At 43.3% G+C, this 27,507-nt stretch overlaps 1 protein-coding gene across 1 annotated transcript in view; it reads left to right on the forward strand.

Annotated features, from left to right (window-relative positions):
- Positions 1-26,228, forward strand: part of PRR14L (proline rich 14 like) — a 44,290-nt gene extending 18,062 nt beyond the window's left edge. The window contains exons 3-8 of the mRNA XM_065890474.1: positions 4,287-9,456; positions 13,015-13,086; positions 13,798-13,969; positions 14,505-14,611; positions 24,645-24,716; positions 25,949-26,228. Coding sequence (XP_065746546.1) covers positions 4,287-9,456; positions 13,015-13,086; positions 13,798-13,969; positions 14,505-14,611; positions 24,645-24,716; positions 25,949-26,228 — 5,873 coding nt within the window. The remainder of the gene's footprint in view (positions 1-4,286; positions 9,457-13,014; positions 13,087-13,797; positions 13,970-14,504; positions 14,612-24,644; positions 24,717-25,948) is intronic.
- The last annotated feature ends 1,279 nt before the right edge of the window (positions 26,229-27,507 follow it).

Genomic DNA, 27,507 nt, shown 5'->3' on the forward strand with positions numbered 1-27,507 from the left:
GACTTTGTCTTTTTATTGTTTAGTTGTAAGACTTCTTTATGTATATTAAGTACAGATCCCTTATCAGATGGTTGATTTGCAAATATTTTCTCCCCACCAGTGGTTTGTCTTTTTGCTTCTTGATGTTGTTCTTAGAAGCACAAAAGTTTTGGGACTTCCCTGGCGATCCAGTGGTTAAGATTGCAGTTCCACTGCAGGGGGTGTGGGTTCAATCCTTGGTCAGGGAATTAAGATCCCACATGCCACATGGCACAGCCAAAAATTTTTTTTTAATTAAAAAAAAAATGTTTAAAAAGCACAAAAGTTTTTAATTTTTAAAAATTGATTAATTTAACTTTTTTAAAAAAATTGGGGTCTAGTTGATTTACAATATTATTTTAGTTTCAAGTATAAAAAGTTTTTAGTTTTGATGGAGTCCAGCTTATCAGTCTTCCTTTTTTTAATCACTTGTGCTTTTGGTTTCTTAGCTAAGAAATCATTATCTGGCACTTCCCTGGTGGCGCAGTGGTTGAGCATCTGCCTACCAATGCAGGGGACACGGGTTCAAGCCCTGGTCTGGGAAGATCCCACATGCCGCGGAGCAACTAAGCCCATGCACCACAACTACTGAGCCTGTGCTCTAGAGCCCTTGAGCCACAACTACTGAGCCCGAGTGCCACAACTACTGAAGCCTGCGCGCCTAGAGCCTGTGCCCTGCAACAAGAGAAGCCACCCAATGAGAAGCCCGCGAATCGCCACGACTAGAGAAAAGCCCGCATGCAGCAACAAAGACCCAAGGCAGCCAAAAATATAAATAAATAAATAAATTTTAAAAAAGAAAGAAAGAAATCATTATCTAACACAAGGTCATGAAGATTTACTCTTGTGTTTTGCTTGTAAGAGTTTTATAGTTTCAGCTCTTACATTTAAGTTTATGATCAACTTTGAGTTGATTATTTTGTGTGATGTGAGCTAGGGTTTAAATTTATTCTTTTGCATGTGGATATCCACTTTTTCCAGGATCGTTTGTTGGAAAGGTATTCTTTTTGGTCCCTTTGTCAGAAATCAGTTGACTGACTATAAATGTTAGAGTTTGTTTCTGGACTTGATTATTGTAGCTTTGTAGTAAGTTGTTTTTTTGTTTTTTTTTGTTTTTTTTTTGTTTTTTTTTTTTTTTTGTTTGTTTGTTTTTTTTTTTTGGCGATACGCGGGCCTCTCACTGTTGTGGCCTCTTCTGCTGCGGAGCACAGGCTCCGGACACGCAGACTCAGCAGCCATGGCTCACGGGCCCAGCCGCTCCGCGGCATGTGGGATCTTCCCAGACCAGGGCACGAACCCGTGTCCCCTGCATCAGCAGGCAGACTCTCAACCACTGTGCCACCAGGGAAGCCCTGTAGTAAGTTTTGAAAGCAGGAAGTATGAGTCTACCAGCTTTGTTCTTCTTCAAGATTGTTTTGGCTGTTACGTGTCCGTTGCATTTTCATACCAGTTTTAGGATGTTTGTCAATTTCTGAGGCTACAAGCACCATTAAGCAGTTATCATAGAACTACAAATCCAGGATCTTCAGCTGAGGTCATGAAACACCTGTGCTTCTTAAGTGGGCACATACCTCACAGAATACACATTTCACCCTCCAGTGTACCTAATACTTCTAACACCTTCCCTCATTTAATTCTTCATTCTGCTAACATCTGTATGTACCTGCCAGTCTCCAGGGTCACAGTCGGGTACTGAGTACACAGCGATCATTAAGATCCAGTTTCTGCCCTCACATACATCCAGTCTCATGGAGCTGATAAATGAGACACATAATTGAGAAGCAGCCTTACAGAGGCTTTGATACAGATGTTGTGCAAGGGAGTGAAGTTCCAGGGGAGTGGTTCGCACTCACTAAGCGTGGACTCCATCTGGCACTTCTGACAGTTTTACTTGTCAGAAGTAACGGACAGGTCACCGACTCATCTAATCTTTACAAGTCCTGTGATGTGGATACTCATTTTCTCCCACATTACAGATGAGTACCCAGGTCAGTGTTCCATGGCCTTTTGAAAGCTTACTAATAAATAGAAAACTTTCTTAAAGGCTCCTTTAAAGTTCCTTGTGATTTCACAATAAATGTGATTAAAAACAAGCCAAAAGAGTGGGCAGAGTATCATTTTGCTTTCGTGCTGTCCACAACCCCTCTTCCCCACCCGCCCCTCTGCTCACCACCTGGGAAGTGGCTGCTCCCCGGCCTCCCCACTAAGACTGGATGTGTGGAAAACAGGTGGTCTTCCAGCAGGTGGGGGCTCTAAGCGCGAATCTTGCCTTAAGTGCCTTACACAGTAAATGGTTTGGGGTTGGATGAAGAGTTTTAGTGTTTTCCTGAGTAGATATAGTGAGGGGAGGGGCCAGAATATACATGACCGGTTTCATGAATGCTGCTGCGTCTAGCAGAGAGACATAGTAAAACCATTTGGAGTATTTTGCTTAGAAATTCATGAATAGGTTAGAATTGTCTGCTATGATATGGAAAATGGGCCAGTTTCAAAGATGAATACTCTGTGGACCATTAGGATTTCAAGGCTGCCTTTTGTCAGTGATTGGTAGCTTTGCACGCTTATGGAATGCAGCACACATTTATGTATCTAGTATTTGGTGACTCTGAGTATTTCTAAATGCTGTGTCCTAGCCTAGTTATTAAGTTTATCATTTAAGCTATTCTCAGATTCAGTAAAATAAGAATCAGAGAGAGCAGAACAAAGGAAAAACACTTTTCCTTTATATGGCAGGCACTGTACCAGGTGGTTTTTTTGTTTGTTTGTTTTGCGGGACACGGGCCTCTCACTGTTGTGGCCTCTCCCGTTGCGGAGCACAGGCTCCGGACGCGCAGGCTCAGCGGCCATGGCTCATGGGCCCAGCCGCTCCGCAGCATGTGGGATCTTCCCGGACCGGGGCACGAACCCGTGTCCCCTGCATCGGCAGGCGGACTCTCAACCACTGCGCCACCAGGGAAGCCCCCAGGTGGTATTTTATATGTATCATTTAATTTAATCCTCAGAGTAACACTGAGGTAAGTATACTTACCCTCTTTTTACAAAGGAGACTCAGAGAGGTGGGTGACATCACAGAGCCCAGCTGGCTTGCCTTCAGAGTCACTGCTCTTTCTCTCAAAATTACTGCTCTCAGAACTAGTTAAGAAATGGCCAGGGAAGCCCTAGGAAGACATTATTAATAGCATTTGCTGATGTCACCCAACTGTAGTCATTTATTAACTCCACAAATATTTATTGAGTGCTATTACATACCAGGTATTATGCTAGACAGTAGGGAGGTGGAGAGACTAAAACAAATGTGATCCTTCCCCTCGTGGAGCTTACGTTCTAGTGGGAATTAGATTTGTAGATGGATTTGCATTTTGCTTTATCTGCTTAATGCAGGTGTCCTGTTATGTACATGCATGCATACGTACATGCATATACACATTTACATTTACGTTAATGTGAATAGCTTCGGGTTTGTTTTCTGTAAAGAGAGAAGGATGAAAAATCTTTTGTAGATTAGCACGTTTGGGGAACTTCTTTATATTACATCGTGTGCCTAGAATTTCAGAGACACTCTGTGCAGTAAACTCCTTTATGAATTGTGTTTATATTCTGCTTAGAAAGGTTTTTTGTTTGTTTTTTAACATTTTGTAACGGAAAATTTCACATTTATTCAGCAGTGGAAAGGAGAATGTATTAAACCGCTGTGTACCTATCACTCACCTTCAATAATTACCAACTAATGACCAGTCCTGTAGGGAGGCAAGCATTGCAGGTAATTGGGTTCAAGACTAATATTCAACTTAAAGAGTAATCTCTTTTACATAGGTTTTATGTATAACTGTTCTTTGTCAAAGAGATAATTTTATCTATTGTTTATTCAAGTATTAAGAAGATGGTCATTTAGTAATATAAGCTATTTTATTGTGAGTCTACTTTATTAATGCTTTAGGATGGAAGCTTCCTAAGATCTGAATTAGGCATATGTCTCCCCATTATATTCATTTGTCCAGCTAGGTAAGTGCATTTAAGTAAGTAACATTTAAAGAAAGGCATTTGTTCAAAATAACCTGTTTCTTCCAGGTACTCTTTTGGCCCTCTGTCATATTTTGCAGAGAAGAACAAGGCCAATGGTATTGTAACACTAACTTTGCAATTCTCTTTGTGAGTTGGGTCTTTTTTGTTGCTGCCGTTTGGTGCATGATGAAATTTATGATGATATAGCAAATGGTTTGTTTGTTTTAATGATTACATATTGATTTGGATTTCTTTCTCTTGTGCAGAAGGAAATGTACAAATTACAGCTGAAACTCTGCTAAAATCTACTGAGGAAGTACAAGGTATGAAGGTCAGTGGGACTAAGACGGATAATAATGAAGGACACGAGAATGGCCATGTAAGTAAAGGTCTCTCAGCTGGGTGCAGCGGATACCCAGAAATAGACAAAATCACGACCAGTGGTGAGGTTTCAGAGACTAGCACGTTAGTTTCCCTAGAGCCTTTAAACTCTGTGGACCCTGGATTAATAGAAGCAACTAAAGAAAAAGAATGTGAAGAACTAAAAACCTGTCCTCCTTGGTTGTCATTATTACCAGGGAAGAGTGCCATTTCCAAAGTGGACAATGGAAAGGAAGAGTTGTGTATATTAAAACTTGTCTGTGAAGCAGATGACAATCGCCAACAGGTTCCTGGCCACCATAGTGAGAGACACAGTTCTGCACGTGGTAGTCCCAAAGCCATGAGAAAGGTGGTTATTGTAGAACCCTTAGAAGAAAATTCTGAAGTTTCACATTTCACATCATGTTTGTCTGGTCCAGAATCCAGAACAACATCCTCAGAAAAGTGTGGTTTTGATGGTGATAGCTTGCCAAAGGGATCTGCTAAAAAGACAGACAGTTCCTGCTTTGATGGGGACGATCAAAGCAAGAACTTGGCTTCTAGAGAAGAAAATGAACAGCCTTTGAACCCCAGGAGTGAAAGAGAGGAACTCTTTCTTGTTAATGCCAGGCAAGCAGAAGAGGATGCTACTGGTCACTATTCTGGAAAAAAGGAGGCTGTTGACTTCCCCAAAGAAAATATCCACGATCACTACTGCCCTCAAGGCAGTATCCATACAGACTGCTCTAGTTCTTTAATGCCCAATTCCTTTACTGAAGCCACGGAAATAATGTTTAAAAAAAATGATTTAAAAGTCACTTTGGACATTCAAGATAACTTGGCAAATCATGAGGACCATAGAGGAACTTTTGCTAATATAAGCTATCCAGGCACACACTCTGAAGAGAACCATTTTTCCTTCTCAATGCAGATTGAAGAGCCAGAACAGACAACCACTATAGAGCCCGGTATGTTAAGGGAAAAGATTTACAGTAAAGACTCTGACTCCTTAGTCAGCACCCAGAGAAATCTGGAAGGCAGCACCCAGTTAAATGAAGCATCACATGATGGATTTCTGATTGAAAGAAAATCCCCTGTGAGTTTAATGCCAGAGGACCAGATAAGTTCTATAAATGAGGTGTTGAAACCCAAGAAAGACATTGCTCTGTTACTGCCAGCCCTAGAATTTGATGACAGACCTGAGTCAGAAATAGCTGTACAGAACTCCCAGGACGATGGTCCCCATTTAGATAAACAGAGTGCTGCAAGGGAGGTGAATGAACTTCCTTATGCCAACGAGCTAGTTGTAAACAAAAAAGGAAGTGAATGTGTTTTAAATCAAGTGTCCCTTAATTCTCAAAACCATGCGAAGTTGCCAACTGACAAAGAGATGCCTGTAGCAGCAAGCGAGGGCTCCCGACAGAGCCAGCACCCTCCGTCAGAGGATGGAGCAGATGTCACTGCTGGTACCCAGACTGTTCCTGTAAAGACAAAAATGAAAGACATCTCTCCACCAGGTGACAGAACCTGTGGTGCCTCTTCAAACAATCCCACCTTAAACAGCAAATCAGAAAGCCTAGAAAGAAAAACTGAAACAGCTGATTCAGGAGCAGGTCTGCATTCCAGACTTCTCTCAAATCAGAAAGAAGCAGCAGGCTTACCTCAAGAGGTCTCTGCCATGGAATGTCAAAGCATTCAATCTCGGGCTCTCTCTAGCTGCCCTTGTGTAAGAAAAAACGTCCCAGAGGAGAGTGCGTGTTCTGCCCATGCTGCCCTGGAGCCCAGCGAAATCATCCTGGGAGTTGAGAACTGTCTGATAACCAAGTATGAAAATGCATTTCAGCACAGCGATCACCGCCCGCAAGGGAGAGAAGCCTCCGTGGAAAGTTGCATCCATAAAGTGAGTTGTACATCGGCGGAAAGTGAGCCAGATGGGGGAGAAACTGAAGGCAGGCTTCCAGGAGGTAAGATCAGAAACGAAATGACGGCAGGCATGTTAAATAGTGAGGCTCCAAACAGGACCATCCACTCCACCTGTCACATCCATCCCAGCGAGGAAGGGCTAGAAGAAAAAGAACAGGACACACCCAAAGAGACTGTGTTTTGTAAACATAACATCTGTGATTGTGCCGCACAGGGATTAAACCAACCTGCAAACATTCCAAGTCCTGAAAAATTGTTGGACCAGTTTCCTACTGTTATGTTCCCCGGTGTTAAAAACATGAACCAACCAGTTGAAACTCCTGAGCAGAAGGCAGATGAAGCCCTCGGCTGCCAGAGTAACCCAAACAGATCCAATGAATGCAGAAGTGAAGATAACCCAGCTAAGGAGACACTAGGCAGCGACCAGAGAAAGGTGGTCACAATACCTAATGGAGAGGTGAGCCACAGCCTGAAGGATCTGCCAGTTGGTTCAGGCAATAACAGCTCATCGTCTGGTGGAAGCCTGAAGAAAGGGGCCTTTGAAAGGATTTCTGGTTGTGAGGAACCCATAGACGGTATGGCAGACACGGTCTCCACAGGCTGTAGTGATAAGGGCACAGAAGGTGTTCTGGACATAAGGGCATCTAGTACTCTTGATGGGGGTGCAAGGCAGGATGGGCCAGTGTTACAGGAAACCTCAAGGAGTGTGCTGTCAAAAAGAGGAGAGCCTATTGCTGCATTTATGGGAATGATGGACCAGGATTCAGTTTCCCAAGATGCTACTTCCTCGACAGCAGACTCTCTCGAAATTAAAAAATCACATGAAGAGAAAGTATGCAGATTGTTAAAAGACTGTGAAATGGAAGTGTGTCCAGACTCTTGTGCCCCTGAGACAGGGTCTGTGGCAGATCATAAACCAAATGTAAGAGTATTGGATAGAATAAATGTGTCTTTAAATTATGTTCATCTTGAACAGCGAGCTAAAGAAGCATCTCTGAGAGAAACACAAGGAATGATTAAAGGATCAAGACTAGAAATAAATTCTGAGCATGACAAGGGAAATGCCATTGGAATTTCCTCAGAAGAACTGACATCTTCTGGACACCAAGATGAGAACTCTGTTCCCCCGGGAAGCCTGAAATCCACTGAGATAATTCCTTTGTATCCGTTGTCTCAAGAAAAATCAGAAACAATTATGAATAGTGAGGAAACTGACCTGAAAAACCTTTTTAAACCAAAAGATGGTGAAATGCCCTGTGAGAATGTAAAGGACTGCATGGTCCTGCCTGAGATGAAAGGAAGAGCACCAAGGGATAAGAGTAATCCTAGCAAAGAAAGCGGCACAGCCCTCATTGCGGAAAGTTTGCCTTTGACGATGGAAACAGAAACCGAAGTGAAAAGAGAAGAAACTACAGAACACCAGAGGGGACCACGGGGTCAGTTTCCTGCTGTGGAGGAGTCCGAAGAGATGACTGTCAGAGAAGGTGTTTATGGTGATAACATGAGCCAGGTGTCTCAGACCCATCTTAAACCCCCGAGGATGCTGCGTGATGCCGAAGACCAACAGAGCCAGAAGGTTTCGGACTACAAGGAAGAGGAACAGATGCATCAAAAAGAAGCACATGCAGCTTTGGAACGATACACATCATCTAACATGTTGTCAGATGAGGCGCAAAGTAAGAGCCAACCTAAGGATCGCGAAGCTGAGCCCACTGTGGTGAAAAAAATCACCCTAGCAAAGCCAGCCACAGGCGACACTGCTGCAGGGTTTCAGAAGCTGAAAGACCCAAAGGAGGAAAGCTTGTGTTGCCCATCGAAAAAGGACATTGAGTCCTGCGCAGGCCCTTGCCTCCATGGTGTCCCCCGGAAAGCACAAGACCCCAACTCCGCTGGGCGTGATGAACTACACGGTGCCTTTGGGAACACTTCACATCAGAAAGGAGTGCTTCCCTTAAAGAAGCAGCCCCACCGAACGTGTAAGAAAGTTTCCTGCCAGGAGCTAGTCAACATGGGGAGGAAAATAAGTAAAATCAGAAATTCTACATTTTTAAAGAGCTCCTCTGAAACCATCCCCACAAACGCACACAGATTTCTCAGTTCACATGCTGTGTCTGCACCCACGCAACTGGAACCTGAAACAGCCCCTGCCAGGAGCCTTGTTAGCCACGTACCAAAGCAGAAGGCCACTCCAGGCCAGCCCTCACGTAGCCTGAATGTTCGGAAGCCTACCAAAGAATCAGCCTTATTCAGCAAGCTGTCCATCCTTGCCTCCAGACTGGCCCCAGCCACAAAGACCCAGAAGCTACGGTATCGGCGGTGTTCCTCTGACCTTCTTCCAGTGGCTAAAAGCTACAAGCGGCTCAGATACAAAAGGCTCCTGGATGGGTTTTCCTACAGCACAACACAGCTGAATCCATGGTTGGCACGTAGTGATTGGGACAGGAGGCCTAACAGTAAACCCTTGACGCTTTATTCGCTCGAAGCCATCAAAATGAGCTTCATAGATTTGAGCGACAAGATGCCATCCCTGTTGTTTGGTTCCGAAATCTTCCCAGTATCCTTTCACGTGAAGTCGGGCTCCGAGTGCGGGACCGAGTCCCCAAGGACTTTTCCCGAGCACTGTGCACCCGCGAGGCTCGCCTTAGGAGAGGCCCGCCGGTGCCCGTCTTCACCTCCCAAGTGGACCTTCTCTTTCTTCTTGGCCCACGACTGTCCTGGGGTGGCCATGTTCAGGGAAGACCCTGGCCTCTACTGTCAAGCAGGCGCCCAGCCTCCACTGCAGCCTCCAGTTCCTCTCCAAGACCATGGAGCCACCACCATAGTCCAGACCAGAGCGGGCTGCTCCGTCCTTGGCCTTCACACACTCCTAGCACTTTGTTCCCCGGGATGTTACCGAATCTGGACAAAAAAACGGAGCTGCTCCAGCCACATGCCCACCATGCAGAGGCTCTTCCTGACCCAGTTTACCCAGGGTCTGAAAGGGTTACGGTCTCCCACCTCCATAGCAGACAAGGTCTTCTGTTCTCTGCCCTACTCGGTGGGCCGAGTACTGTCCATTTGGAGCCAGCATGGGCCTTCTGCCTGCCCCTTCGAAATCTCTGCTCTTGATTCCTCTCACAGCAAGCGGCAGCCACCTCTGGGCACCATGAGCAGGTAAAATCCGTCCCCCGTTCTTTGCTGAAGTCCCATGTTTGCATCCTACCATTGGGGGGAGGAAAGGGTGCTCCTGAAAATTCAGGGCACAGAGTCTGTGTCTGCCATTTCCTGTTTATTGCCGAGTCTCTGCTAGGAACATGCAGCAGTAATTCTGAAGTGTAGCCCCCTCTAATTTTCCTGAAGGGTCTAGATTTCTTGCAGAACCCTTTATTTTGTACCTTCCTTTGTTCTGTCCATTTAATTCTGTGAACCATTAAATCTTGAATCTCTCCTTTTCTCCTCTTGCTCTCACCTTGCAAAGAACATATCCCATTACTGTAAGTAGTGACTTGTGACTTGTAACTATTACTTGTTCACAAGGTATTATAACAGCCTGCACCTAACTCAGTGGTTGGTGTGTAAAGGATACAGAAGAAATACTTTTTAAATAAACTAATTAATTACATAGGCATCACCAAATCTAGTTTAAGAATCTATGTTTCTTTCTGGAGCAGGGAAGCTTCAGAGATTGGCGTTTACATATTATAGCTATAGAATTTATAGAATTTTAAGTGAACTGGAAAAGAGTTCTTGTGGTTTGACCACTGAGAATAGTTGAAAATAATTTCACCAATATCATTTTACCTTCTAATAGGAAATGAGAGAAGAAAAAGAATTTGGGAGTTACATCCCTGAAGATCTGCTTTAGGCATAATAGATAAATCCTCCTATTTGTAATCTTCTAGATAAACAGAAACTTTAAACATCATTTGGTTTGCCCTTATCATTGCTGTAGTTTAAAACTTCAACACCAAAAAAGCCTTAAAATTCCAAACGGCCTGGGAGAGGCCTTGTTGTTTGTGTGTCTGGGCAGAGTCTCTCATGCAGAATCATTCTGTCATTGAAAAGCTTCTGGGGCATACTGTGAAGTTACCCAGCATCTTAGCAGAAAACTAACTAAATAAAAGAGCTTCAGAAAGGCACCCCAGAACCTGAATGTGGCTGATTGTGAGTTCTTGTCCTGTAGGAAAACAGGAAAATGTTCACTTCTTATCAGGCAGCCATAAAAATACAACAGGATGAATCAAATTGTTTTAAATGATAGTGCACTGCTTCTGTTGCATAGTTTGTTTGCCTCTACAACAAACTCTGCTCTGTGTCTGTAACACTCAGTTTTAAATCATGTTATCTTCTTTAAACTATGTCCAGTCCTAAGGTAGCATGGAGGGTAGTTATTCATTTCACCCTGTGAAGGTGAATGACCCTGTGACCCTTTTCCCTCTTCCAGAACTCTTTCCCACCTGACTTTTCTGTTTTCTGGTGGGGAATATTTTCTCTCTCCCTTAGATCCTGTATCTGACATTTCATTTATTTTATTTTTTAGTTTACTTTTAATTTAATTATATATATGTGTGTATGTGTGTGTATATATGTATTTTATTTTTTTTTTTAAATTTATTTACTTGTTTTTGGCTGCATTGGGTCTTTGTTGCTGCACGCGGGCTTTCTTTAGTTGCGGCGAGTGGGGGCTATTCTACGTTGCGGTGCGCGGGCTTCTCATTGCAGTGGCTTCTCTTGTTGCAGAGCACGGGCTCTAGGCGTGTGGGCTTCAGTAGTTGTGGCACGTGGGCTCAGTAGTTGTGGCTCACGGGCTCTAGAGCACAGGCTCAGTAGTTGTGGTGCACAGGCTTTGTTGCTCCGTGGCATGTGGATTCTTCCCGGACCAGGGATTGAACCCATGTCTCCTGCATTGGCAGGCGGATTCTTAACCACTGCGCCACCAGGGAAGTCCCTGTATTTTAAAGATTTAATTTTTTAAAAAAATTTATTTATTTTTGGCTGCGTTGGGTCCTTGTTGCTGCGCGCAGGCTTTTTCTATTTGCGGCAAGTGGGGGCCACTCCTTGTTGCGGTGCGCGGCCCTCTCATTGTGGTGGCCTCTCTTGTTGTGGAGCACGGGCTCTAGGTGCACGGGCTTCAGTAGTTGTGGCACACGGGCTCAGTAGTTGTGGCTCGCAGGCTTTAGAGTGCAGGCTCAGTAGTTGTGGTGCACAGGCCCACTTGCTATGCGGCATGTCGGACCCTCCTGGACCAGGGATCAAACCCGTGTCCCCTGCATTGTTGACAGGCAGATTCTTAACCACTGCGCCACCAGGGAAGTCCCTATTTTTTTAATTGAAGTGGTAGGGGTGGTGTTTGTGGGAACTTTTTTTCTCATTGGCTCTAAAAGTGCCTTAACATCATATATATCCTTAGCTTAGAGCTTAGAAGTTTGCTGTGTTTGTAGACACACTTAGAAATGTTAAGCGTGATAAATTGGGGTGCCGCAGAAAACAAGACTTAACCAAGATTAAATTAATTTATGTTTCCACAGCGTTTTCTCATTTGAACCTCATCCTCCAGCACTCCATAATATGGGTCAAACAGACATCTTTTTTGCCTTTTTTTTTATAGATGATGAGACTGAGGCACATGGTTTTTCCTAACTTGGGTCACTCAGCTGGTTGCTGTGTCAGCTGAGCTAGACCCAGATGAGGCCTCTGATTTCGTCAGCCCCTTTCGCAGTATTCCAGATTGGTGCTAAGCTCTCTAACAATCTGATTTATCTGTGTTTCAGCCATTGAACAAATTTCTCTAACTTCCCAGAGGAGATGGATTATATGGTCATTATATAAACATCTGATTAATTAAACCTGTACTGGGTCTAAATTCAGTAGAAATGGATACAAGCTTTACTTTGAGGGGTACCAAAAGCTCTCCAACAATGCATATTAATGTATCTATAAGTGATTAATACCATTTTTCATCTATAAAAATCAAAGCTTAATTATAAAGGAACTAGCCCTGTGAACAGTTTTCATCTACATGGCCATGTTTTACGTGGAACTCGGCTTTAAAGATAATAAGGTTTCTTCACAATTTTTTGTAAGTTTATAGAAATCGGCAGATTTTATTTTAATACGGTTAATACAGAACTGAGGAGTGTATTTTTATCTTTTTTTTTTTTTTTTTTTTTTGCGGTACGCGGGCCTTTCACTGTTGTGGCCTCTCCTGTTGCGGAGCATAGGCTCCGGACGCACAGGCTCAGCGGCCATGGCTCACGGGCCCAGCCGCTCCACGGCATGTGGGATCTTCCCGGACCGGGGCACGAACCCTTGTCCCCTGCATTGGCAGGCGGACTCTCAACCACTGCGCCACCAGGGAAGCCCTGTATTTTTATCTTTAAATTACTTTTTAAAAACTTTAACATACACGTTCAACAACTTGGTTAAAAGGTATAAGGTTAAGGGTATTCTTGTCCTCCTCCTTTCTCTTACTGTTCTCTGTATATCTCTCTCTGCCTTCTTTCCATTTAAATTAGAATATAATCCTCCTGTCAGCCTGCCTCCATTCCAGTGATGGGCACGTACATGTAATTCTCATGCCTGGGAGGGAGGTTTTCGTCTTCCTGGGTGACTGACACTTCTCGTCTTCCTTGGGCTCTGATTGAGCATCCTTCCAAACCCACGGTACACCAGAGCCTCTCCTGCCATCCCGCTGCTCTAACCTGCCTCTCGTGTACTTTTGCTCCACTTCAGCCACACTGCGTTACCGTCCGTGCCTCTTCTGGACCTGGAAGCTGCTTACAGCACCAGCGGCAGTCATGTGAGGTGAGGCTCCAGTGGCGCCTGGCACGTGAGGGCTTGTGGTTTGCAGTGTGTGTGTGTGTGTGTGTGTGTGTGTGTGTGTGTGTGTGTGTGTGAGAGAGAGAGAGAGAGAGAGAGAGAGAGGGAGAGAGAGAGAGAGAGAGAGGGAGAGAGAGAAGTGGGGGACGAGTGCACTGGTGGCTGGTGTGGGTCGGGCATGGTATAATTCTGACCTCTTGTTCTCCTTCTAAGCCTGATCTACATCTCTCAGATGAACAATCTGAGGTTCAACCTGTGTAACTAAAGTTGTGTGATCAATCCCATTTATGAAAAAAACGTCAAAATCCCTAGCCAGCTCATTGTACCACAAGTCCTCTTAAGATACTGCTTGGTCATTTAGCCGATTTCAGTGCCCGGATGGGATTGATGTCGTCTGAGCACAGTCCATTTGTTCAGTTCACTAAATGTCTTCTTCCCACAAAAAACCTGTTCCTTTTTACGTTTTTCCTTATTCACTGCATCTTCCTCGTTTGTCATTCCATCACAGTGAAGTGGATTGACCACATTCTCGTCGTTTTTTACGTGTATAGACACAAGTGTGTCCAAAAGTGTCAGGAGGACAGGTTTACTGGGAACGTCATTCAGCTCTTGTCTGGATGTTAAGACGAATGTGCCAACATAGAAGGTGAACCCGTCCCATGTCGTTCTTCTCTGTCTCTCTCTCCGTGGTGCTAGGCTAGAGCCTCCATTCCCTGCCTTGGTACCAAAGTCTCGCTTGGTAACAGACTCAGCTGTCAGCAAGCTCCTGCTTTCAGCCTCCGAGTTCCCGGTTCCTGGATTTGATGAGCTGGATGGTGTGACAGCCCCGTGCCCCCGACCACAGAGCAGCCCCCCAGAACAGAAAGAGGTAAATTTAAAGTGCCTGTGGGGTCAGGTGGCGGTAGCACCACAGATGATGTGACAGGTACAGATGGGCCCCTGAGTCTCTTTGCTACCACCTTACCTTCAGCTGAGTACGGGAGGTTAGCAAGACACTAAAGGATACCTTGAATCTCTTCTTCCTCGTCGCCTTCCAGACCCTTTTCTCTTGATGACACATTTAACAGTGTTTAGAGAACCGAACCACAGAGCGAGAAGTTTCATGCATTCAGAGACGAGTGAACAATGGTGTGCTTCAGTTTTGCAGTATCTACTGTCTCCAACAGTTGCAAATTTCCATATTGATAATCTCAGTATCTGAACTGCATGTACAGTAACATAAAGGGGGCGGTTGCTGAAAACGCTGTTGGCAGGAGTGGGGGCGGCGGGGGGTGGGAGCTTTGTCATAAACTACTTCCTGAAGTCATCTGTACACTGAGGAAGCAATGCGATGGGTGTCAGGAAAGGGGACTTCGTATATTTAGAATGTCTTACAACCTGACCATCTTTCTTCTTAAAAATAGACTGAGCCGGAGAAGAGGCCAAAGAAGGTCTCACAGATTCGCATCCGGAAAACCATTCCTAAGCCAGACCCTAACCTTACCCCCATGGGCCTTCCTCGACCCAAAAGGTGAGCGCCTTCTCTAACATGCATGTGTGCACTTTTTTGGAAGTTGGCAGAATATAATGACCTTTTGAATGATCATATACTCTGAGCTTTTGTTATACTTCTAGGAATTTATCCAAAAGAATTCATCGGTACTGTGGCCAGAGATTTGTGTGCAGGGATATTTGAACGCGTTCTCGATCACTTTTCCTGAGCTCTCTATGCCGGGTGCTGTCGCTCTGTGTACACAGTCCCAGTTCATCCTCCAAGGGTGCTGGAAGGTAGGCACAGCCGTCGTCCCCAGGTTTAGGTGACGGTGCCAAGGCTCAGTAGCTGAGAAATCTGTGTTAGGCCTGAGCGTCCCTCATGACAGAACAGGTGGTTCCTGTCTCTCACAGGTCTTACCCGACCCCACAGCCCAGGCTCACAACATTCTGTGCACAAAACTGGGAAGGGACCTACACATCATGAAGGAAAGATGTTTTTTTTTTTTTTCAAGAAAATGCTAGATCCATGTTATGGTCCATAGTATAGCCTTTAAAAATTTGGATTCTAAAGATTTTTATGACAGAGCTGATTGCTAATTCCTATAAAGTGAAGTGGAAAGAAAAAGATTACTAAATTATGTATTGGTTGGGCGTGATTCCAGATTGTGTATTTGACATGATTCTAGTTTGAGGATGATGTATATTACACAGACACTATGAAGATATAAACATTTTTAAAAGATCTCCAGAGTTGTTTTCTTGTGATGGATTTCACTCCTTAATTTCTCATCAGCAAATGGAAGCCTGTGTCCCTTGATTAACCCAAGGTAAGTTATTTCACCTTCCTGAGCTTCAAGGACTTACCTGTAGAATGTGAGTAAGAATTCCCAACACTTAAGATTGCTCTACAGTCCAGTTGAGAAAAAAATGTGCAGTGTATCTATTTTATCGCTTCACACAACACAAATGCGATAGTTAACTGTTACTATGATTTGCGTTCCACTTTTCCCACGTGGTTCTTATCTTAGCGTGTTGTGTTTTTATCCTACAGTTCTTTTATTGATCATCCTACCATGTCTTTTCAAGAGAAATTTTTAAAGTATTTCAGATATCCTGGGTTGAATAGTACTTTTTACTAGAATGAAATAGGGTTCAGAATCATGGTATTCTCTCTTGAATTTTTGTGTAGATAGAAGTTCTGGAAAACCTTATTAATAAAGATAGGTAGTTGGGAGTGCAGAGAGTTTTAATAGAACAATGACATTCAATCCTTTCAACTTCTGTCAAGTAATATCAAAAAATCACAGAGTGATCTATCATCAAATTATATTTAATGATTTATCACCTAATCTTTTGGAAGCAAAGAATCAAACGGTGCTGACTCACTTGGGTTCTGTCACCCAGCCTTTGGAGGCCAGCAGTGGCTCAGTTTATGGGACGTGCACCGAGAGGATCTGACCAGTTTCAGATACCTAAGAATTCTATGTTACTATCTCACTTAAGGGCACTTTATTTAATCCTATATAATGAAAAGGTTCAAAAATATAAGGTCTTCAATAAATCTTTACCTAAGACATCTTGGTAAAATGCTTTTATTACTTCAAATACACTTTTGTATAGACACTTTGAAGGTGCCGATTTAGGGCATTAAATTTATGGAAAAATTTTGAAATACAACTTACTTGGTGAAGGCAGTTTTTATTATTCAAGCCCATTGGCCAAATCATTCTTACTTCCTAACCTTTCTGCCTTCCAATTATAATATAGTCATCCCTCAGTATCCTCGGGGAATTGGTTCCAGGAGACCCCCCGATACCAAGATCCACAGATGCTCACGTCTCTTACCTAAAATGACCTGGTACAATGAATACAGCCTCCCCTCCATGTCTGTGGGTATGAAACAGTAAATATGTTAATATTTACCTTCAAGAAAATCATACAGACCATTGAAAAATAAATTATGGAACATTTCTTGTAATGTAGATTTCTAAAAGCCATAAGTCAGAATTAAAGTTACGTATAAGAATTTCCCATTTTTGAATTTGTAATAAAGCAATGTAATTTATAGCTAAAATAATAAATTATGAAATGAGGAGTATGTTAGAAAGCACGATATTGCTTCAGTAAATGTGTATACGTGCACGAATAAAACTCATTATTAGACTTTTAGGAACAATTAAGAATCATGTAAAAAATCAAATAAATCCATCAATTTATATAAATCTCATGATTGCTTCAATATTTAATGTAGGAGAAAAGTGTATCACTGCAAACCAATTGGCATGGCAACTCATATAATTTTTGTTGTTAACAGGAAGTAGAAGTTATAATATTTTGTAAGATGGAGATTGAATGATTGACTTAAATATTTCCTTATATGATTTGATTAATGTTCTTCTAAGTGATAACAGACTGTGCGTGAGAGTTGAGAATAGTTTGAAAAGACATTGTGTACGGTTAAATACATGACCAAGCTATTTTTGGTGTTTGAAGCTCTCTTTTTTTTTTTTTTTTTTGCGGTACACGGGCCTCTCACTGCTGTGGCCTCTCTCCCGCTGCCGGAGCACAGGCTCCGGACGCGCAGGCTCAGCGGCCATGGCTCACAGGCCCAGCCACTCTGTGGCATGTGGGATCCTCCTGGACTGGGGCACGAACCCGCGTCCCCTGCATCGGCAGGCGGACTCTCAACCACTGCGCCACCAGGGAAGCCTGAAGCTCTCTTTCTTAAGTAGGCATTGTTTGATGATAGTCAGGAGGTGAGTGAGGCCAAGTCCCTCTGACAGCCCCATTCCACACCATATCTGAAATTAGGCTGAGTCCCCTCTTGCTAAAGCCGCTCTTCTCTTAGCGGAACCGTGTGTAAGGTGGGGAAAGACACGTCCAAGACACGTTTACGGTGATTTCATTAATATCTGAGGAGGGCTTAGTGAGATCAGTGATTTTATTCCGATACCAAAGTAGAATTCAGGGTGGATAGGGGCTGTTCTAAAAGAATTTGTGAGGGGACTTCCCTGGCGGTCCAGTGGTTAAGACTCAGCGCTTCCACTGCAGAGGGCATGAGTTTGATCCCTGATTGGGGAACTAAGATCCTGCATGCCGTGTGGCGTGGCAAAAAAAAAAAAGAATTTGTGGGAATGGAGACGTTTACATGAGTGTAAGGACACTTCTCAGGTGTGTCACGTGCAGGAGATTAAAGATCGGGAGATTGATTACCCTAGAGCTGGGTTTCAGTGTGTCTGTGGAAAGTCTTCTAGTACACTGGTGTGAGGACCCCTGGTCTAGCAAAACCTTAGGGCTTTTACCTTAGTATCATGTTATTAGTCTAGGTCCAGTCAGGAGACAGAAACCACACAGTATTTTAAACAGGGGAAGTTTAAAGTGTTAAAGTATAACAGGAGAGTAACTGTTAAGGTGTACCGGGAATTCTGAAGGGCATCCTAGGGCCAAGGGAGAAGGGGGCCCTCTCCCCCAGATTGGAGTCTGACTTTGTTGGAGAAGGTGTGGTTGCAGCCCATCGGATAGCCAGGTTGCTAACGCCAGAGCTGGGCGAGCAGGAAACAACAACAGCAGCCTTCCAGGGCTTGAGCTGAGGCTGGAGGGCAGGCACCCAGGGTGTCAGGGTGGTACTGCAGGTGCATGGTCTGGGGCATGTGGCGTTTGCTCCAGGAGAGTCACAGGAAACAACCCTCAGAATGTTGGGGTCCCACTATGGGCTTCAGTCCCCGAATGCCCCATCTGTGGTGTGGTGGTCACCGGGTTAGTGCTGCAGGAGCATTGGGGAGGGCTCCACGCTCTGGCTATACAGCTGGGGCAACTGTCCCCATCCAGCCCCGCCCCAGACATCCCAGTACACGTGCACCCATGATGGGCCATGTGGCAGGAGCAAGAAGAAAAGCTCCTTTGCTCCTCCAGTGTCCTCCAGTGCCTCCTGCCGAAGCTCAGCAGCAACTCACTGTGAAGAAGAAATGCATTAGGAGTCCAAGATGCCATTGTCACAGAGCAGGTACTGAGGGTGCATTCTGAGCTGAGAAGCAGTAATTAGATAACTGGTATATTCCAGTAAACGATAAAAATTTAAACACATTCACTTGACCAAGAACTGTTCTTTTAGGAAGAGGTATGAATAAATGGAAAGGCATGTATTTAACACAGTTATAGAAATAAAGAAGCAAGAATAGCCTGGAAAATTCAGAAAAGGAGTGAAATAAGAGTACTAGTCTTAAGAGATCTTAAAATATATTGTCATCTCAATAATTAAAACAGTATGATGCCAGAGCATAAATATACAAATTGGTAAAGCAAAGTCCATAATTAGATACAAATACATAGAGAAATTTAGTATGTGACAAAGGTGTCCCCTCAAATCAGTGGTGAAAAGATGGACTGTTCAGTAAAATGCTACTGGGACAGGTGGGTGGCCATTCTAGGAGTAATAAAGCTGGGGGACTTCCCTGGTGGTCCAGTGGGTAAGACTGTGCGCTTCCACTGCAGGGGACACAGGTTTGATCCCTGGTCCAGGAACTAGATCCTGCATGCTGCAACTAAGAGTCCATATGCCCCAACTAAGACCTGGTGCAACCAAAATTAATAAATAAATAAATATTAAAAAGAAGAAGAAAGCTGGATCTCTACCTTAGACCTTTCATCAGAATATCTTCCAAATAAAATCAGACTTAAATGTAAACAAAGGAAGCCGTAACAATAATTGAAGAAACTATAGGAAATGGTTAAGTATAACACAAAATTCAGAGCCATAAAGTAAAAATCTGAAAAATATATGTCATAAAAATCTATCACTTCTGCTGGGAAAAAAAGAAACCAACTATAAACAAAGTCAAAACACAAACTCTTAATTAACTAGGTAGGAAGAATCCTCTCACAGTGTATACATATATCAGGTCATCACAATGTACACTTGAAATGTCTTACAGTTCTATGTGTCAGTTACACCTCAGTAAAGCAGCATCTAAATGAAAAATTTCAAACAGCTTTATTGAGAAATAGTTCACATACTGTGTAATTCCGTGTATTTTAGTATACTGGCAAAAAAAGATACTAATCCCAAGCAGGATCAATAAAAAGAATTTCATACCTAACTTCAGAAAGAAGTTAAGTATGAAAACTTCAGACTTCCAAAGACAAAGAGTTAATCTTGAAAGAAGCCAGGGAACCTTATAAATGTATACATCAAAATCTTCAAAATAATAGCAAATGGAATCCAGCAACATATTAAAAAATGATTATACACATGACCAAGTGGGATTTATGCCAGGAATGCAAGGTTAGTTGAACACAGGAAATTAATCAGTGGAGTATACCACATTAATAGAATAAAGAGGGGAAAGCACATGATTATCTCATTAGATGCAGAAAAAGCGTTGGACAAAATCCAACACACTTTCATGATAAAAACACTCCATGAACTTCAGAATAAATAAGAGGGACTTCCCTGGTGGTCCAGTAGCTAAGACTCCGAGCTCCCAATGCAGGGGGCTGGGTTCGATCCCTGGTCAGGGAACTAGATCCCACATGCTGGAACTAAGAGTTCACATGCCCCAGCGAGGATCCCACACATAGCAGCGAAGATCCCACATGCCGCAACTAAGACCTGGTGCAGCCAAATTAATATTTTTGAAAAAGGGAGAGAGAGAAATAAGAACTTCCTCAAATGAATAAAGGGCATCTACCGGAAAACGCGAAGCAGAAATCCTACTTAATTGTAAAAGACTGAAAGATGTCCCCTAAGATCAGAAACAAGACAAGGATATTCAGTCTAGCCATTTCTATTTAACATTCTGCTAGAGGTTCTAGACGGGGCAATTAAGCAAGAAAATGAGATAGCACTCAGAAAGGAAGTAAAACTATCTTTTCAGTATCTTGTATATAGGAAATCCTAAAGAATCCACTGTTAGAGCTAGTGAATGAATTCAGCAAGTTTGCAGGATATAAGATCAAGATACAAGAAAAAGAAAAATAATTGTATTTCTGTACATTAGCAATGAGCAATCTGAAAATGAAATTAAGAAAACAGTTCCATTTACTGTAGCATCAAAAAAAAAACACCTAGGGATGAATTTAACAAACGAAGTGTAAGGCTTGTTCAGTAAACACTACAAACTACCAACTACTGTTGAAAGAAATTAAAGACCTGAATAAATGGAAAGAAATCCATAAGCTACATACTGTATGATTCCAGCTATGTGACATTCTGGAAAAAGGCAAAACTATGGACACTGTCAATGAATCAATAGTTGCCATGGAATAAGGAGGAGGGAAGGAGGAATAGGCGAGTACAGTAATTTTTAGGGCAGTGAAAATGATTCTGAATGATACTGTAATAGTAGATACATGTCATCATACATTTCTCCAAACCCACAGAATGTGTAACACTAAGAGTGAACCCTAATGTAAACCATCGACTGTGGGTGATTATGATGTGTCATTGCAGGTTCATCAGTTGTGACAAATGTTCCACTCTGGTGCAGGCTGTTGATAATAGGGGTTGCTGTGCTTAGTAGGCGAGTTGCAGGGGCTTCCAGGCAGGGTGTATATGAGAACTCTGTCCACTCAATTTTACTATGAACAAAAACTGCTCTAAATAAGTCTTTTTTGTTTTGTTTTTGTTTTTTTAAGATAACAGATAACCCACAGAATCAGAAAAAGTGTTTGCAAGTCATATATCTGATAGGGCTCTAGTATGCACAATATATAAAGAATTCTTACAACTCAACAACAAAGGGACAGTAATGCAATTTTTTAAAGTAGGCAAAGATTCTGAACAGGCATTTCTCCAAAGAAGATGCAGACGAATGGCCAAAAAATGTTGCTCAGCATCATTAGTCATTAGGGAACTGCAAATCAAAACCACAAGATGGCCCTCACCCACTAGGATGGCAGTAATTTTTTTACAAATAAAAACAACAAAATAAGTATTTGCATTGAGGATGGGTAGAAGTTGGAACCTTCATACATTGCTTATGGGAATCTAAAATAGTGTAGCCACTGTGGGAAATAGTTTGGCAGTTCCTCAGAATGTTAGAGTTACTGTATCACTACTTCTAGGTATATGTCCAAGGGGAATTGAAAACATGTTCACACAGAATCTTGTACATGAATGTTCATAGCAATATTCTTCATAACAGCCAAAAAGTAGAAACAATCCAAATGTCCATCAGTTGATGAATAGATTAAGAAAAGGTGGTCTATCCATAGAATGTTAAAATGAAGTACTGAGACGTGCTACACCATGAATGAACCGTGGAAACAGTGTGCTAAGTGAGAGAAGACCGACTCCAAAGAGCACATACTGTGTGATTCCATTTGTATGAAGTGTCCAGAATAGGCAGAACCATAGGGGCAGAAAGTAGATACGTGGTTGCCAGGTGCTGGGGTAGGAGAGGGTGGGTGTGACTGCTCGTTGGTCCAGGGTTTCTTCTGTGGGTTGTGAAAATGTTCTGGAATTAGTGGTGATGAATAACATTGTGCTTCTACGAAAATCCACTGAACCATACACTTTAAAGGGTGAATTTTAGGGCCACCATCACCTGGCTGTGAGGAGAACCTGTAGGTGCTCCAGCACAGGATCGGGGGCGCTGCACCCACTGACCACCAGGCCCCGCCACATCTTTCCAGGAGCCAGATCTGCCACGGCATGAGCACAGCAATGTGCTTTGGGGGTCACAGTGGCATGGTCCTCACAGGAGACTCCTGGGACCAGGGCTTGACCCCCGAGCGAGCCCCTCAGAGCCTCAGTTTTGTCAATACTAGAATAGCACAGCCTTGCTTCAGAATTGTGTCAAGATGCTTCTTTACCAGAGGGAAATCAAGTCGTAAAAACAGATCAAGAGGTGGAGGGAGCAAGGAACCACCAGACAAGATGCTCGAGCGTAGACTCTTGCCAGAGCCACTCTGGGCAAAGTGGCATCTGCACAGGAAGTGTCTACTTTTGAGGACATCTACACATCCCACCACCTCCAGTGAGTGAAGCCCCTCTGAGGAATGCAAAGCTTGTTGAGAGCCTAGGAATCCCAGAATCTGAACTTGGCGCTTCAGCAGTCACCTCAGCTCAGAAACTGGACATGGGTGCACACTACCCTGATTTGCTCGTCAGAATGACTGTCAGAAGCCTAATCTTTCACTTTCCAACTACCCATCCGACATCCTTAATCTAACGTAGCTATTGCTGTTGTTAAGAAGCAAAGTAACAGTTGTTTGTTGGAAATCCCTGTGAAAAATCTTATCCATGCTATTATTTATGTATTTTTTCCACAAGCATGTTCTTTGCTGAATTGGAATTGAACCAAACTGAACCTCAATTAAGATTTTCAAAAAGCCGGGAAGAAACTAAAGCACGATGCTGAAAAGTTTATTGCTGTACTGTTCAGTCACTCCTTAACTTCTCTGAAAAAGGTTTAAAGCACAGAAACTTTATAATAATTTGCTCTTTTGTAATAAAGGTTCTGTGCTGTCTGAAAATAAGTTTCTACTAAAAGTGGTGGCCTGAAGGTTGAAGCTATTATCTTCTACATAGTACCAAAAACTAAGAGTCAACAAACAGATTGAGCACACTCATAAAAATAAATAATAGGGTGGCTTCCCTGGTGGCGCAGTGGTTGAGAGTCCGCCTGCCGATGCAGGGGACACGGGTTCGTGCCCCGGTGCGGGAAGATCCCACATGTCGTGTAGCAGCTAGGCCCGTGAGCCATGGCCGCTGAGCCTGCGCGGCCGGAGCCTGTGCTCCGTAACGGGAGAGGCCACAACAGTGAGAGGCCCGTGCACTGCAAAATAAATAAATGAATGAATGAATAAATTGGTGAATTTTATGATATGTGAACCAGGGCTCCTTGAAGACTGGCTACAGGTCTAGGGCAGGAAATGCATGAGTATAGACTGTCTTGTGCCAGAAAGTGATGAGCTCTCAAGAGGCGACTGGGGTCATGTTGGAGAGACACAGGAACCAGTTTGAAGAGACTCTCAACTGCCACAGATGATGAGACTGTCTGAGCATCAAAAGGAATAATAACTGCAGTAGATTGAAGCATATGAGATATGTTTCAGTCCAATAGTTCATAATGAATGAGTTCACAACTCTGGCTGTATTTGGATGATAATAGGGAAACAATTCATTGTTTTGTAAAGTGGTAAATAAAGGGAAAGAACCAAGCATACAACCCACTTTTCCTGTGCAAACGGTACGTCAGGGTTACCAAAGCATGGATGAGCATGAAGTTTTCTTTAGATGGAAGAATTCTTCCAGAAGAATGATAGACTGTCACCATGTACAATCCTAAAGAACTAATAAATATATTCAATGTTTATCAGTGGCTGGCTGCTAATACACAAAAAGGGTGACAGCTGGGTATCATGTCCCTCGTGATGGACACCTAAAAGTCTATCAAAAAACCCGGAACACCTAAATCTGATCATACCTCTCTATTTAATTACCAGTCCATAGGAAATACCTGTAGTATTTTCCATATGTTTGGGTCAGAGGCGCATGTTAAATGATATCAGTGGGATGTAATCAAGAAAATCTAGACTGGGGAAGCCACAGACTAAATGACCTGATTCTTACACAAAAATTTACGAAATAAAAAGGCAAAATAGGACACTATAACATAAATTGGGACAGTATTGATCAGACTTAGAGGTTCCAGGGACTTTGTGTTGTTTGAGAGAAGGGTTTATAAGTTAAATATGCTCATTAAAATTCTTGCCAACCACTAAAAGAACAGAATATGTATAAATTTCAAGCCAGGAGAGGAGAATTAAAAAAAAGAGCAGTCAATTAAGCAGAAGAAACATTGAAAAAGTAGGACAAGAAGAAGCTGTAAACTAAGATAATAGGTACAAATCCAGTTATATCCCTCCAAGTAAGTATAACTGGACCAAATCTCACAAAGTTGAAGATTGATGCCCTGGAAAAGAAGATCCTGTACTCATTGTTCTCATGAGACAAATCTAGGACTCGTCTTTTACTCTTGGAAAGTAAAAGAACGGAAAACATAGAGTTGGGAAACCAATCTTGTCTCTTACGAGACTGTGAAGAATTTATTTTTTTCTCTTTTCAGGTTAAAGAAAAAGGAGTTTAGTTTAGAAGAAATATATACCAACAAGAATTATAAATCTCCTCCTGCAAACAGGTAAGTACATATGAGCAGTAAATAATAGATTGGGGGGGCTTCCGAAATGATCGATGTAAATCTCCAGTCCTTGTGCTTTGGAAGGGGTTTTATGTTCAGTTCTTCCAATACCGGGGTCTTGAAAATAACTAGAATTGGTATTTTTAGTTTCCAGCCCTTGAATTGGGGTCGGTGGTAGGATGGGAAAGAGATGTGTGTCAGGTTAGGTAGTCTCCTTTTTGTTTGTACTTGGTTTTTAGCAAATACGCTGGCTGTCTTCAGGACTAATAAGCACTGATCTTCAGATATGACTCCAAACCCAAGTACAGAAGGCATTTCACTTGGCTACCTTTGCGTCTAAATTCAGTTCAAGTCGTTAAACATTTATTAAATTTCTGTAGCGTCCAGGATGTAGCAGGAGAGTTTTATCCTAGAAGATAAAACTCTGAGGCATTGATAGAAGACTATTCATTACAGCATTGCTAAATAATAGGAAAGGATTGGAAACAACTTAAAATATCCATTAATAAGGTTCTCATTAAATTATAGTCCATCCTTGTAATGGGATACACTGCATAGCCATTTAAAAGAATGAATCAGATACCTGTGTACCCAGCTGGGGCAATCTTAAACGTTATTGTTAGGTCAGAGTGGCACAAATGCATAGGCCAGTGCATGTAGTTTGCTACCATTTGAGTAAAGAAGAAACAAAAGTGTTGGATAGATGCTGTGGGTCAGCAAACTACAGGCCAGGTCCAACCAGCACCCCGTTTTCTTTCTTTCTTTTCTTTTTTTCCAGCCCTGTGAGCTAAGAATGGTTTTTATTCTCTTAAAGGGTTGTTTAAAAAACAAAAAAGAATATATAGCAGAGACTTGTGTGCCTCGTTAATTTTAAGATGTTTACTACCTGGCCCTTTACACAAAAGGGCTGACCTCTGATGATACATGCTTACCTATGCACATCTGTACGTTGAGTGACTTTGGGAGGATACACAAAACACTGTTGCTGCTGTTGCCGGGGTGGGGAGTGGGGGGGTTCATCTTACTTTTATTCTTTACCCTCCTGTCCAGTTTAAATTTCTTCACTATGTTGCTTGTACTACATATTCATAGATATATGTGTTTTGTCATCAAAAAATAGCTGCAGACCAGAGGAAAGAGCTGTCAGGAGCAGTTAGCCTTTAGCGCGCATTGACTGGGAGGGTTGGTGGCCCCCAGGGTGAGCATGGTGGTGTTTTGTGCTCCACCCTTAGGTGTTTAGAGACCATCTTTGAGGAACCTAAGGAACGGAATGGTACGCTCATCTCAATCAGCCAACAGAAGAGGAAGCGAGTTCTGGAGTTTCAGGATTTCACAGTCCCACGAAAGAGGAGGGCTCGCGGTAAGGTCAAGGTGGCAGGCAGCTTTACCCGGGCCCAGAAGGCGGCGCTGCAGAGTCAAGAGCTGGATGCTCTGTTGATACAGAAACTGATGGAACTGGAGACCTTCTTTGCCAAGGAAGAGGAGGAGCAGGAGCGGTCGTCCGGTTGTTGAGAAGCGATTCAGGTGGGGGGGTCTCAACTTTAGACTTTCCCGGCCTCCTTGGAAGAGGTTGCCTAATTTTGCCCTACTGCCCAAACCACTCAAAATGCAGACTATGGATTTTTACCTATTTCAAGGTGCAGCCTTTTTAGGAACTGGTGAAAGAGGGTCCTCTAACTTGTACTGCTGAGTATAGAACCTCAGGAACGCTCCCTTTCTCCTGGAAATGGTCCTGAATGATGTCGGCCTCCTCCCCACACTCTGCCATCCACGGAGGAGGACACCACATACCTTCAGTAACACTAGGTTTCCAAGGACTCACAGCATTTGCACGTCCATGTGAAAGTTCCGCGTTGTTTACGGTGGTGCTAGACCAAGGTTATTTAGACACGTGGCCTAGGGAGGGGGACCTGGCCTCCTGTCCCATGTGGTCTCACTGGCTCACTTCAGTAGTTGAGGAAAGATGAGCTGCTGTGTTTTGTAATCCTTTGAGCCCATCTATCCAGAACCAGGTTGTGTGTGTGTGTGTGAGTGAGTGTGTGTGTGTGTGTGGCTTTTCCCCATCATTTTCTCCCCTCTGTGACTGTGGGTCACTAGTGCCAGAGGAGCCCGTCCAGGCCCCATTCGAAGTAAGTTGCACTTTTTAATGTGGTAGTGTTGATTATTTTCATTTGTTTTATTTCCCTTTTTTTGTTTTAATTATTGCTGCATGTTTGGAGCCTTTAAATGTGATTTTAAAGCAGTTTTTTAAGACATCAAGGAGAAAGACCGTACACGTCTTCAGAACACACGACAGGCATTTGACCTGCTTTGTCGGTGCGTGGTGTGGGGCGGCCGAGAGCCGTTTTCCCGTTGACGTGTTCAGGCAGCCCCTTCCCCGCCTCCAGCTCCTAGTGCGACTCATTTCTCATCTGGGTTCTCATTCTTGCTTAAGTAGTTGTATTTATTTTAATGACGGAAGTAAGAGCAGGTCTCTCCCCCAGTCATTTAAAAAGTTGGAAGCTTGGGTGTGGTCTTAGTGGGTTTCATCTGAAGTGGTGGTCCATGACAGAGGCATCCACGATGGCTCAGGTGGTGATGAAGCCAACCCAGAGCGTTTGCAGCTGCCAGAGCAGCCCGCTCCATAGTGGGGAGGAGGACAGTCTGGGGTCACGAAGTCCCATGGCCAGCCCTCTTGGAGGGCAGCTCACTGTACTCTGGGCTCCTGCGTCAGACCTGCTGTAAGTTTGGTAGAATGCCAGACAAAGGTCTCTGGGTTTCTCCGTTTCTGCCTGCAGCAGTCTGTGGGCAG

This window comes from Phocoena phocoena, chromosome 13 (assembly GCF_963924675.1).
Source record: "Phocoena phocoena chromosome 13, mPhoPho1.1, whole genome shotgun sequence".
Lineage (NCBI taxonomy): Eukaryota > Metazoa > Chordata > Mammalia > Artiodactyla > Phocoenidae > Phocoena > Phocoena phocoena.